Genomic DNA, 13,512 nt, shown 5'->3' with positions numbered 1-13,512 from the left:
GACTTTCTGTACCATTAGTTTCTCTGCTCCTTGACAGATGATTCTGACATTATTACCACCACCTTGCTTAACAGGAGCCAGGTTCACAGCAGGTACTCGACAAATACCTGCAGACTCTCAGTGTCCATCATTCTATAGGCTTCCTAAGAATGGTCTTCTCTTCCCATGATGTGTTATTAGTTTAATCACTAAGGATGGCTTCTTCTGCTCACAGGATTCTGGGAGTCATCATTTCTTGTTTTTTTTTTTTTTTTTTTTTTTTTTTTTATGCTTCTGTGATGGACACAATCTCTACCGGGCCTCCATCTCATTTCTCCTTTGGGGGAGAGGTGAGGTATCTTTGGGAAGAATGATTGCAACTCGAAATACAAGAAAGCGTAGAGGACACGTCTGTAAAGGGCGGGTGTGGATGTGGTCTGGGCCAGGTAGAAGCGCTCACTGGCCCCCTGCACTCTGCTTTGCCATGCGGGGCCTGGGGCTGACTGGACAACACTTCTGCTTTGCCGGCAGCTCTTGCGGACAGAGGAGTCACATTCTTTTCTCTTCTGCTTGATGTTCATGTCAGTGTTGCTCAGAGTGACACTCATTTCATGTCCAGTTTCCAGGAGTTGTTTGTTTTTACCTACACTCCCAGAGCCAGCTTCATTCTTCTTTTTGGAGGCTCTTGCTGACCAGTGTACCCTCCTCAGAGGCCAAGGGTCCCAGCTCTGCAGGGCCCCTCCTGTGAGCTCCCAAAGAGCCAGCCCGGCTGGACAGTGCCCTCTCAGAGGTCTGACTGTGGTTCCTTGAGGTCCCTCCACGGACCTTCCAGATCCTCCTAACCCAGGCTCTTGATGCTGGCCCGAGTCCTGGAGGCAGGACTGCTACCTCAATGAACACCATTTGCTTTTTGGGTTTCCAGTAGCCACTTAGCGGAGCTCCTGATATTCAGTTCTTTCTGTTTTTCTGGCTGGCCCCTGACTGATACAAGTGGAAACAAGGTAGACAGTCCCTTTCCACATGCATCTGACAGATATTAAGAAAATAATTACAGAAATGAGTCATTAATTACAGTTGAATTTTGGATACTTAAGGAAAAACACAAAGCCTTTTTGCATATCAAAGTCCTGAGAAGCCTTCAATAAATAAACCTGGTCAGGACTGCTGGATGTGACAACTCCTTAGCTCATCTGACCAGAGAAGCCCACAGTGAACCTGTGAGCATTCAGTGCTCTACAGAGTAAACAGTGCTCTGTGTTCATGGAGAAAGTCACTAAAGAAACATGAGTCAGGACAGTCAGAGAGCACACGTTGGCCCCCCGTTCCTCCAATGCCCCAGCTCCGGGATTCCAGCCACAGACATGTCAACCATTTGCTTTGCTCTAATACCTTCCTCAGAGGCAACTTTCTGATCATTATGGCTGTCATTATTGGAGAGGATGCTGTCCACAACCAGTAAAGCCATTCTGGTCCATTCGTCAGTTTCTTTCTCATGACAGAGAAAGGTTTCTGGACCTGAGTCTCTAGAGGGACCAACGATCCCTTAAGACTATATGCAAAATGTGTGTGTGAACATGTGTACTTGTGTGTTTGCATGTGTGGGCATCAGGTCCCACAGCTACGGTTATTCCTAGTAGGACTGTGACTCCAGGAAAGGGATTAAACGTTAAGGATCATTGCATTACACAAACATGTTCATGTTCTTATTTGTGCGCTGGGCTCCTGTGAGTTAAGGCACTGTACATCAGTCCTTCTCAGCCTGCTCAGCTTTGTGTTCTCTTCCCCACTTGAATCCTCCAGCTGGCTGTGCCCACCGGCCTTCCTGGGCCACGCGGCATTGCTCCTCCCTCTGCCTGAGTCCATGCTCCTTCCTCTGACAGGAACCCTTTCCCCTTGCCTGGGCTCAATTCCCAGTTACTCTCCAGGACTCCATTTAGTTGTCATATCTTTGAAACCTTCTTTGACGGACCAGTTTTGAACTCAGAACTCCTTAATCATGCTTCCATAGTATCGCTCCCACCTCTCTGGGACACCTATTTTCCCTCCTCCCAGGGCCATACTTTTCCTTTTGGTGGTGCCTACTCTATGACACAATCAACTGTTTGCAGGCCTTGTCTGCTGCCTGTTGGAATTGAAGCTCATGGGGAAAGGGATTCGTGTCTAGCTTTGCTGACCAAGCCCAGTGTCTAGCACAGAATAGGTGTCCATTACATGCTATTGAAGGAATGCATGCCAAAATGACTACTTCGATCCTTTCAGTGCTACACTCACTCGCGCCATCACAGTTAGATGTCCTTGACCCCACTCTAAGACTATGTACAGACTTACCAGCCACAAAAGAAGTCCAATTTTTGTCTTGTCATCAAATGCAAAATCTTATATGTGGATAAAGAGAAGAGAAAGCATGCCAAGGGTGTCGGAATAAACCCACCTGCGTTTCTCAGAAAGCGGTTCCTATAGTCCTTAATTATCCGAGTGCTGGGATCGTAGAAGCCATCTCCACAATCATAGGAGGCTGGGGGAATTGTTCTTGGTGGATCCATGTTGGTGAGTTGAGAGATACCTTGAAAAGGTACAACAAGCGATTAGTTTACTACCAAGGCCGAATCCAAACCAATGCCCCCTTGAGACCCACTGTGGCTGGATGCTCATATTGAACGAAACGTTCCTTGAGTTAGAAGAAAACCAAGCAAGAACAGAGACGCAAGGAGATTTCTGAAAATGGGACTGTGAGCAGGATCTTGGGAATGCTACTCTGTCTTTCTCCTGACCCCTACTCTTCTCCTTGCTCCTCTCCTTCTTGGAATACCTTGATAAAGGATTCAGGTTCTGGAGTCAGCGAGACCCTGAGTCTGATTCAGAGTTGCCCAGGTGGACAGGAGGGCAGGTCCAGGAGAGGGATGGCATTCAAAGTGTGGGCAAAGGCCACAGGTATGAGTCCTCCAGCTTCACTCAGAAACCTTGTGGAGCAGAGTATATACAAGGGAGAATACAAGGAAGGAAATGGGTCAGGGGGACAAGGGTCAGAGAGGGGAGAAACTTGACTCTAACCTAGTTACCACAGTGGCTGCCATTTATTGAGTGATTATTTGTGCCAGGCATTATGCTTTTTATAGATAAGAAAACCAGCCAGTGTGGTGGTACACACCCGTAACCCCAGAGCCTCAGGAGGCTGAAGGCAGGAGGACTGCAAGTTGGAGGCTAGCTTTAGCAACTTAGTGAGGCCCTAAGCAAGTTAGTGAGTCCCTGTTCCAAAATTTAAAAAATAATTACAAAAGGTCTGGGGATGTGGCTCAGTGGTAAAGTGCCCCTGGGTTCAATCCCTAGTATATAAAAAAAATTGTGTGTGTGTGTGTGTGTGTAGAGAGAGAGAGAGAGGAAGAGATAGATAGGGAGAGAGAGAGAGAGAGAGAGAGAGAGAGAGAGAGAGAGAGAGAGAGAGAACACTGATGCTCTGAGAAGCTAAGGGGTCAAGAGGAACACAGAGGTAGCGTTCCCAAGGTAACTTGCCCAAGGTTACCCAGCTAGGAAGCAGTCTGCTCTGGAATCTGTGTGCTAAGTGCCTGTATCCGGAGAGGCAGGGCCTGGGTGCAGCCCCAAGACATGGACGCTGAGATGCCCAGGAGGGAAAGAGGAGTCAAAGCACTTTGTGTGACAGCACCTTGAGTGTTATCTTGGAATGCTGTGGCCTGAGTATAGGAAGAGGTTGGAATAAATAACTTCTTAAATTCCTTCTAATTGTAGACCCTGTCATTCCCTGTTCTCTGGATGGACAGTTGGATGCCCACATCCACACTGCCTCATGTTCACAGCTCAATGTCCTGCTGAGTAAGTGCTCTAATGTTGGCTAATGATAACGCCTGGCCCTGACCCCAACGCCATGCATATTGACTAATGATTAATGAGCATTTATTCCATGCCAAGTGCTTTACAGTCATTCTCTCACTGAAGCCTCAGGCCAATGCCCATTTCACAGATGCTCAGAGAAGTCAAGGGTCATCCCTAACCATCACCTTGACAAGCAGCAGAGCTGCCCTAACAATGCCTGCCTTCTGAGGCAGAATGCAGAGTGATACGGGAAAGGAGTGGGCTCTTAGGACAAAGCTCCTCTACTGGGAGTCCCTGGAGGAGAAGGGGAAGGCCAGAGAACGGTCACCACACTGCCTCTGAGCCTGGCAGAGGCTCCCCTTTGGTGAAACTAACTGCCATGGGAGGGCTGAATTCTCTTCACCCACACATGGGCTCTTTGTCCACAGGCCTCAGTTGGGGTAAAGAGCTCATGACAAAGTCTAGGCCCCATCACCCAGGAGGAGAGTGATATGCAAGGTTCTCAAGTTAAACCTAGGCTGGCAGCTCTGGGTCCTCCCCCACCAGCCAAAATGGGTTTGTTGATGTCATTACCTTGATTCCTCAAGTGTACTTCTCTCCCTCCACTGTGATGTCCGGAGTATTATCCCTTTGACAGAAACTCTTTACAGAGCTCCACCTATATGCCAGGCAATCTGCTAGGTGCTAGGACGTGTCCCTTAATAAGTCCAAGCTCTGTATTGGTGTTGCTCACAGCTGGTATAGGAAGATAGAGCCAGAACACTCCTGATCTCAGCTCTGGAGGAGGGTCACAGCTGCTTAGTGACATGCCACGGGGAGACCTCACCCAGTCTAGAAATTCAGGGAAGGGGTTTCTGGAAAAAGGGACATAAAACTGAGACCTGAAGGTTGGGAAGGAGTTATTTGAATAAAGTGGATGGGTTAGAGCATTCCAAGTCAAAGAACGGCGGGAAAAAACTTGGTGTCTGTGAGGAACAGAGAGGAAGCAGCCATAGCAAGAGCAAGAAGGGCCGAGAAGGGTGGGTAGCTAGGGAGAGCTTGGGGACATTAGAAGGAGCTGGTGAATGAGTTATTTTTAAGAATTTGGACCCTTGTTGGAAGCAGTGGCTCATATCTGTAATTCCAGTGACTAAGAAGAGTGAGGCAGGCAGATCTGAAGTTTGAGGTCAGCCTGAGCAGCTTAGCCAGAGACACGGTCAGTCTCAAAACAAAATATAAAAAGGACTGATAATGTGGCTCAGTGATAAAGTGCCCCAGCTTCAAATTCCAGTCATGAAAAAAAATGAATTTGGATCCTTACCTTTGGGGTAGTAGGAAATACTCAAGGTTGGAGGTTTGGGAGGTGGTAACCAGATTTATACTTACCAAAGATGCAAGTGATTGCAGAATGGAGACCAGCCCAGGAGGAAGCGTGGGATCTTTTTTTAACTTGTTGTTTTTAGATATACATGATAATAGGGTATATTTTGACATATTATATATATATGGGGTGCAACCCTTTACAATTTTCATGCCATTCTTGTGGTTGAACATGTTGTGAAATTACACTGGTTGTGTATTCACATATGAGTTTAGGAAGCGAGTGGGGATCTGAGGAGGTTAGGTAACCCAGGGGAGCAATGAAGGAGGTCTAGAATAGGCCACTGGCAGAGGATGAGCAGAACCCTGACAGAGGTTCGCACCGAGGTGCTCAGTATCTGTTGAATGAACAAATGAAGGAACATATTTGAGAGGTAGAATCTTAGGACCAGGTGATCTATTGCACGTGGGGCAAAGGGAAGCTGAGAGGTAGCTTATCTGACACTCATTGAGGTAGTCATCACTGGGGAGACAGGGTTGGTGAGATGGTAATGAAACCAGGGCAGACAAGTTGAGGGACAACCCATGGAAGGGAAGCTGGATGCAAGAATCCGAGTCTCGGGGACTTTGATTTCAATTTGGAAGCTGATGGCAGTTGAAGGTTAGAAGTGAAGGGAGGGGCTATAGAATACTCACTACCGATGGGAAACCTCATCAGAAATAATGGGGGGTGTTGAGATGAGGAGACACGAGCAAGACAAAGAAATGGGGGAGTAAGTGTCAGGACAGGAAAGGGAGAGAAGGCAGGTCTCTTGGCCCAAGGTCACAAAGCCAAGAAGTAAAGCAGCTGGGAATTTGAGTTCAGGTCTATCTGATTCTAATGCCTGGATGCTTTCTGGAAGTTTCTTCCCTGTTGGACAGTGACTTGTCCAAGTTTATCCAGCCATTGAGAGGGAATGCCAGGACTTGAACTCAGACCTTCTGGCTCTAAGCTGACAACTGCACCACACTTTCTCTCCTAACCTAAGATTTTTTTTTTTTTTTTACAGTTTCTGAAGTCACTTTGTCACTTGTCATTTGGAATGTATCACCTCAGCTGTGCCCAGAACTATGCTCTACTTGAGATGCACCAACCTTACATGAGTCTTAGAAACACAGAGAGCCCCTTAAGACACCACTCCCTGAAGGCAGACTCTTGGTCCAGCCGCAGCCCTCTGGGTTGGACATGGCTTTCGCAGGGAGGTATTGTGATACAGAGAGGGAGACTTGGCTCCCAGATGAACTCTGCCACCAGGAAACGTGTCCAAACTCTATGACCTCAATTTTCTCCTCTGTGACATGGGACTGGGAAGGTTGTCCAGGAGGGTTCTCAGGAGAGTCAAGAAGACAGGGATTCCACGGAGTCTCTCCCAGCATGGGGTCCACAGAGCACATACTCCATTGGTGCTGCTCTTTGCCCTTATCTTTCACTTTTTTAACTATTTATGTATTTTTTTTTGTACCAGGGATTGAACTCAGGGGTGTTTAACCACTGAGCCACATCCCCAGCCCTTTTTTATATTTTATTTAGGGACAGGGTCTCACTGAGTTGCTTAGCACCTTGCTAAGTTGCTGAAGCTGGCTTTGAAATACCCATCCTCCTGTGTCAGCCTCCCCTTGAGCCTCTGGGATTACAGGCATGCGCCCCTGTGCCTGGCCTGTTTACATATCTTTAGGGTTGCAGTAGGTACCATAAATAGAAACAGCTACCATGTACCGTGCACCTTCCAGGCACCTGCCAAGCACATGCGAGGCATTGTTCCATGCACTTCATAGGAATTATCTTATCGACAACCATCTTGTGTGGTAGATGATGTTATCGTTCCCTTTTTGGAGGGGAGAAGCTGAGGTGCAGAGGGGCAGTCCCTTATTCACAGTGCCTAGCTAGTAGATGGAGCTAAGATTTGAGGACTGGCCTTTCTGGCTCCAGGACCTGGCTCTCTTGTGTTCTGCTGCCTCTGCTCAGTTCTCCACTCCTTGGGTTACTTCAGTAGGCCATGACACTATTTAACACTGCTTTAGTTTCCCTCTCAGTTTGGGTGTGAAGGAAAGGGCGGATGCCTGGATACCTGAAGGCTTCAAGCCAAAGCAGATCTCCGTGTAAAACCTCCGGTCATAGCCATCGCAGTAGTGCCAGTTCTTAGCATCATACTGCAGCCCATCTGCAAAGGTGTATGTGCCCTGGAAGACAAAGAACACATGTGCTCTTGAGGAAATAGGAGACTTTTTGCAGAGAAGGTGGATGTCAAGGAAGAGATGGGTTCTTATTGCCATAGAAAAGAGGTGATGATTGTCACAATTATTATGGTTGTGAGGATTGGAGGGAATGGGTATAAAGTTCTGAGCTCTGTGCTTGCCACCCAAAGGATGGGAACTCTGTGAATTTAGGTAGACAACCCATTCTCTTGGCCCTCAGTTTTCCCATTTGTAAAATTAGAATAATGATGGTGTATATTTAATAGGGACGATTGAGAATTCAATGAGATGGTGCATGTAAAGCACTTAATACAGTGCCTGATTGTGATAGTTAATTTTATGTGTCAACCTAACTGGACTAAGCAATGCACAAATAGCTGGCAAAATATTTCTGAGTGTGTCTGTGAAGGTGTTTCCACAGAGATTAGCATTTGAGTCAGTAGAATGATTACTTTAGATTGCTCTCACCAGTGCAGGTGGGCATCATCAAATCGTTTGAGGGCTTAAATAGAACAAAAAGGCAGAAAAGAGGCCAATTCTGTCTCCCTGCCTGAGCAGGGACATCCATTTTTTCCTGCCCTTGGACACCAGCACTTCTAGTTCTTGGGCCTTTGCACTTTGACTGGGAATACATCATTGACTCCATGGCTCTCAACCTTTGAGTTTGGGCTTGAACTTCACCACTGGCATTCCTGGGGCTCCAGATTGCAGAGGGCAGATTGTGAGACAGCCTTCATAATCTCATGAGCCAATATCTCTTAATGAATCTCTCTCTATATATGTATAGTGAATATCTACATGTGTTCATGCATGCCCTTTTGATTCTTCAGAGAATTCTATACACAGACATATTAAGCACTCATAAAGTTACTTATTATTCTTTTATTATCATAGCCGAAAGTTCAGCACCATCAGCCACGACCCTTTGTCCAAACATGTGCATTCTGCTTTTGCTGCATCCATGCTAAAGGGAATCTCAGGATGCAGAATCTACACTGGCCTAGGCATCAGGAAACATGGGTGGAAATTCCCACAGTACTATTAATTCACTGTGTGACCTTGGGTAAGTCATATCCCCTTCCTGAGGTTTAGCTTCTCCAAGTTATAAAATAAGAAGTATTTCTTAACCTTTTTTAAGGTTATGTATGAGTCAGGGCCTAACACACCCAGTGAAACTCCATGAAAGCTATGGATTCTTTCCCAGAGAAAAACATACTCCCATACATACAGAAACTTTTGTGCATAAACCAGGTTCACTGATCTCTGAATTCTATCCATGGGCCACAAATTCCAGGTTCAGACCCCTTGGATTAGATGACGTATGACAGCAGCAGAGCTAGCGCTTATTGAGTACCCACTCTGTGCGAAGAACTTGGCAAAGTGCTCACATATTTTGCTTTATTTATTCTCACAACCTCCTAGGAGATGCCTAGTACTACTGTGGCAGGCTGAATAATGGCCTCCAAAGGGGTTCACATACGATGGGACTTGTGATTATGTCAACCTGCATGGCAAAAAGGACTTTGCAGATGCAATTAGATTAAGAATCTTGAAGTGGGGGAGATTCTCCTGAGGTATCTGGGTGCACCAAATATAATCACAGGGTCTTTATAAGAAAGAGGTAGGAAGGTCCGGGTGAGAGAAAACAAAATGATGCAAGCAGAGGCAGAGAAGAGGATGTGTCGCAGGAAGCAGAGGTGGGAGTGAAGCATGGTGAGGAGCCAAGGAATGCAGGCAGCTTCCAGAGGCAAGGCAACACATTGTCCCCTAGAGTCTCAGGAATGCAGCTCACTCAGTTTAGACTGCCAACTTCCAGATCTGTGAGATAATAAGTCTGTGCTGATTTAAGACACCAAATTTGTGGTAATTTGCTGTAGCAGCAATAGACAATGCATACAACCACTGTCCCTGGTTTACATATGAGGAACTCTAGTCTCAAGAGAGGTAAAGTCATAGGCCCAAGGTCAAATAATAAGAGGCATAGCAGGATTCAAACTCATCATAGCCTCCTCAGGGACCATTCCAGATTGAGAGGGAGAATATTCTAGAATATCCTAGAGAATATTCTGGGAAATCAAGAAGTGGGAGAGATACAAAATAGATATGGGTGGGTGCTAGACAGGGAGGCAGAGCATCACAGCAGTGGGGGGGTGGGCTCTTCCTGTCCAAGGATCCCTCTCTGCCTCCCCCATCTGTTCACCTTGATGGCCAATCCCTTTTCCCAGACAGCATCATATCGGCTCCCGCTGGGGAAGTACAGGGTTCCTTCACCATGAAACATGCCGTCCTTCATTTCCCCAACATATCTTGTTTCTGTTGGGAGGATGTATTCAGCTTTGCCCTCCATCCTGTAAGGACATAGGAAAATCACTGAGCCCTGTAGGAAGCTAGTCCTCGATTTCGCGCGTCATCCTCTCAGCAATATTCTGTCTAAAACCCCAAATTTTGTTTTGTTTCCCTCAAAAATCCTGCTTAAGAGGTGGGGCAGAGTTCAGTCTGTTCCTTCTCCCTTCGCCTGTAGGCTGTCCTGGAGTTCATGCTGTTCAATGAAATACCTTCTTGCTAGGCCCAGAGAGGGTAGGGATGTATCCAAAGCCACACCATAGAAACTGAAATGAAGGCCAGGGCTCAATCAGCAGATTTTTGATTTCCCTATTCCTCCTCACTAAGCCACAACTGGGATACTTGAAAAAATATGAAATTTAGAGATAGGAGATACGGGTTTGAATACAGCACCTTTTCTAGAAGGATCATCCTGGACACTTCCCCAAATTTCTCTGTCTCTATCCCTCCCTCCCAAAAAAATATTTCCAGAGCACCTGCTGTGAGCCAAGTGCTAGGTCGAGAGCCAGGCTGCTGGATACAGCACAGACCCAAGCAAGGCGGAAGCCCTCCCGGTCTGCACAAGGGACACAAGTAAGCAATTGCACAATGTGTAGCAAGTGCCCTGCAGGAAATCATGGGTGTGTACAAGAGTACAGGGCAGGGACAGCAAGGACAGCTGGACCAGGGGACCGGCTTCTTCATGGGTGCAACTAATCTCAGTTCTGAGGTCACCCCTGACAGTATACGACAGTTTTCTTAGTAAAGGGCCTGACATACAATGAGTACTTTAAATATGCTCTTATTTATTTTTGTGGTACTGGGGATTAAACCCAGAGCACTCTCCAATGAGCTCCATCCCCAACCCTCTTTATTTTTAATTTTGAGACAGGATCTTGCTAAATTTGGCCTTGAACTTGTGATCCTCCTGCCTCAGATTCCCAAGTCTCTGGGATTACAGAGGTACATGCTACACTATGCCTGGCTGAGAGCTATGTTTTAATTCATTCCTTTTCCATTCCTCCCCACTGGCTGAAGTCACCTTTCCTAAACTCTGTTGGAGGCTCAGCACTTTAGGCCCTGCGCTGCAATTAAACATCTCATCTCCTGTGTTTAATCAGAGCCTCTAGAGAGGAACACCTTGCTCTCAACTCCTAGGACCACACTTCCCTCTTAAACAAGTGCCCTGCAAACATCTACTGAGTAAGGAATGAAGGGAACAGAAAGTCCAGAGAACTGATGGAATGGGTGCCACAGCCCCAAACATGAGTGCCCGGTGGGGAAGGCCCAGCTTCCCAGCCTGCAGACCTGGGTGTGGGCAGCTCCATTTCTGCCACTTTGTCAGCTTCCCTCCTTCCCTTTCTGTCCCTCTGTCTTTTCCTCACTTCCTCCTTCCCTTTCATTCTTTAATTCATTCAAAGTGAAAAGCTTTCATTCTAAATGTGAAGTAAGTTAAAAAGAATGCAGAAAGCCACTTTATAGTGAAGACTTCAATGCCTAATGAGGATATGATTACCATATTTCTAATATCTACCATTCCTTCATTCTCCTCTTAATTCATTTGGCCAAAATTCATTCTCTACCACAAATATGCACTATGAGGAGTGATACAGAAATGAAATCGATTAGATTTCCAACACTGAGCCCTAGAAGATCTTTTAGCAATTCCTCCACTGCCAGAATTGTGTAAAGTGTTGAACTTTGTCTTTTCTGGGGCTCAGCCCATTCCCCAGTTTTCCCTCCCAAAATCCCTCTAAGCCTACCCTACCTCTGGCCAAACTGGTTATCTGCTCTTCCCTACACAAGTCCTCTGGGCTATTGGTCCTGCTGTTCCCTCTACCCAGTAACATTCTTCACCTTGATTCTCCACCCATCGAAATCCTACCCAACCTTCAGGGTTTATTTCAAATATCATCTCTGTGAAGCCAGTTGGGTGTGGCTTCTGGGAGGCAACAGGGCTCTATAGTGGAAAGCAGGTGGTTGTAGAGTCTGATAGGCCTGGGTTTCAACACCTGCTCTGTCCAGTGCTAACCAGGTGACTTTGAGCAAGTTATGTAATTACTGAGTCTTACTTTTCCTATCTGTAAAAGAGGATAATGATGCCTACCACACAGAATTGCTTTAAGGAAGGGAAGATGCAGGCAAAGCCACCTGGAGCATAGTGGTCACTACATAAATGTTATTGGTTTCCCTTTGCCCCCTGCGTTTGTAAGTCTACCCTAGCACTTCTTGTGCTGCTTTGCAGTAGTGTTATCTAGAATTCAATTCTGTAACTATTCCAAAGAAACCATGATCTTGAGGGAAGATCCTACATTAGCTTTTTATTTTTTATATTCACACATGGTACTAGGAAATCATCTCTTTTATTGTTGTTGTTGTTGTTTTTTAAGACCAGCTTTATTGAAGTACTATTGACATATCACAAAATACACGTATTTAGCTTGGACTATTTGGTAAGTTTTGACATACACTCAGAAAACCATCATCACAACAGACATAATTAATATATCTGTCATCCTCCAAAATTTCTGCATGCCCTTTTGTAATCCTTCCTGTGTGCCCCTCCCCACAGCCTTCATGCCCAGGGAACCACTCATCTGCTTTCTGTCACCAGGTTAGTTTGCATTTTCTAGGATTTTATATAAAGGGAATCATACATCTTACTGATTGATTGATTGATTGATTGTGTTAGAGATCAACCCAGGGCCTTTTGTGCTAGGCAAGTGTTCTACCACTGAGTCATATCCCCAGCCCTGTGTGTGTACTTCTTGGTGTCTGGATTCTTTCTTTCTTTTTAAAGAAATATTTATTTATTTATGTATCTTTAGTCTTAGGTGGATACATTAGTTTGTTTTTATCTGGTGCCGAGGATCTAATCCAGTGCTTCATGCATGCTAGGCGAGCACTCTACCACTGAGCTACCACCCCAGCCCCATGGATTCTTTCACTCAACACAATTCTTTATAATTCATTCATGTTGGTGTTGTGTGTACCATTTATCACTCCTTTTGTTGTGTAGTGTTCCTATGGATAGACATGCCACAATTTGTTTATTCACTTACCTATTAATGGGACACTTGGGGGTTGTTATCACAAATAAATGTGATAACATTTATGTAATTTATAAATGCACTCATATATGTATGTTTGTATGGGTATGTATTTTCACTTAAGAAATGGTCAAACTTTTGCAAAGCAGTTGTAATCTTTTTTACATTCCCAGCAGTAGTAGGGAGTCTATACAAACTAAATGTTAAATATCATCTTCTTATTGTATACAGAAACTACTCTCTTCTTTAAATTCTAAAAGGAAATTACCCCTTCTCAGCCAAAGGGAAAGTGCACACCAAGCATTCTGCCACTTACCTATGAGTTGGACAAGTATCTGAAGCTCTAAACCCCAATTACCTCTAAAGTGGAGCTAATGACATTTCCCTTGCAAGGTTGACTAAGGGTTAAAGATAGAACCCCAAATTTACTACCACCATCTCTAGAAATCTATGTTGTAACCCTGGCTAGACCATTGATCTCTTCTTCCTTTTAATTTTTTTTGTAGTTTAAATGGATACAATACCTTTATTTATTTATCTTTATATGGTGCTGAGGATCAAACCTAGGGCCTCACACATGCTAGGCAAGTGTCTACCACTGAGCTACAACCCTAGCCCTTCTTCTTCCTTAAAAAAAAAAAAAAACTACTGGAATCCAACAACCTGGGAATACAGCCCACAGATTCCACCAAATTCTCACTCTTCATTTCTCCATCTTTACAGTCCCATGGCAGGTGTGCATCATCCTTTGAACAACTACCACTTGTTTGGCAATCTATTTCATCCTTATTTTCCCCAG

At 45.4% G+C, this 13,512-nt stretch overlaps 1 protein-coding gene across 1 annotated transcript in view; it reads right to left on the bottom strand.

The window, feature by feature from the left end:
- Positions 1-13,512, bottom strand: part of Morn5 (MORN repeat containing 5) — a 31,927-nt gene that overhangs the window by 17,256 nt on the left and 1,159 nt on the right. The window contains exons 2-4 of the mRNA XM_077797361.1: positions 9,542-9,689; positions 7,215-7,326; positions 2,411-2,542 (exon numbers count right to left, since the gene is read on the bottom strand). Coding sequence (XP_077653487.1) covers positions 2,411-2,542; positions 7,215-7,326; positions 9,542-9,689 — 392 coding nt within the window. The remainder of the gene's footprint in view (positions 1-2,410; positions 2,543-7,214; positions 7,327-9,541; positions 9,690-13,512) is intronic.

The sequence above is a fragment of the Urocitellus parryii genome, chromosome 4 (assembly GCF_045843805.1).
Source record: "Urocitellus parryii isolate mUroPar1 chromosome 4, mUroPar1.hap1, whole genome shotgun sequence".
NCBI classification, from domain to species: Eukaryota; Metazoa; Chordata; class Mammalia; order Rodentia; family Sciuridae; genus Urocitellus; species Urocitellus parryii.
Note: the sequence above shows the minus strand (reverse complement) of the source record. Positions and strands in the feature narration are given on the sequence as shown.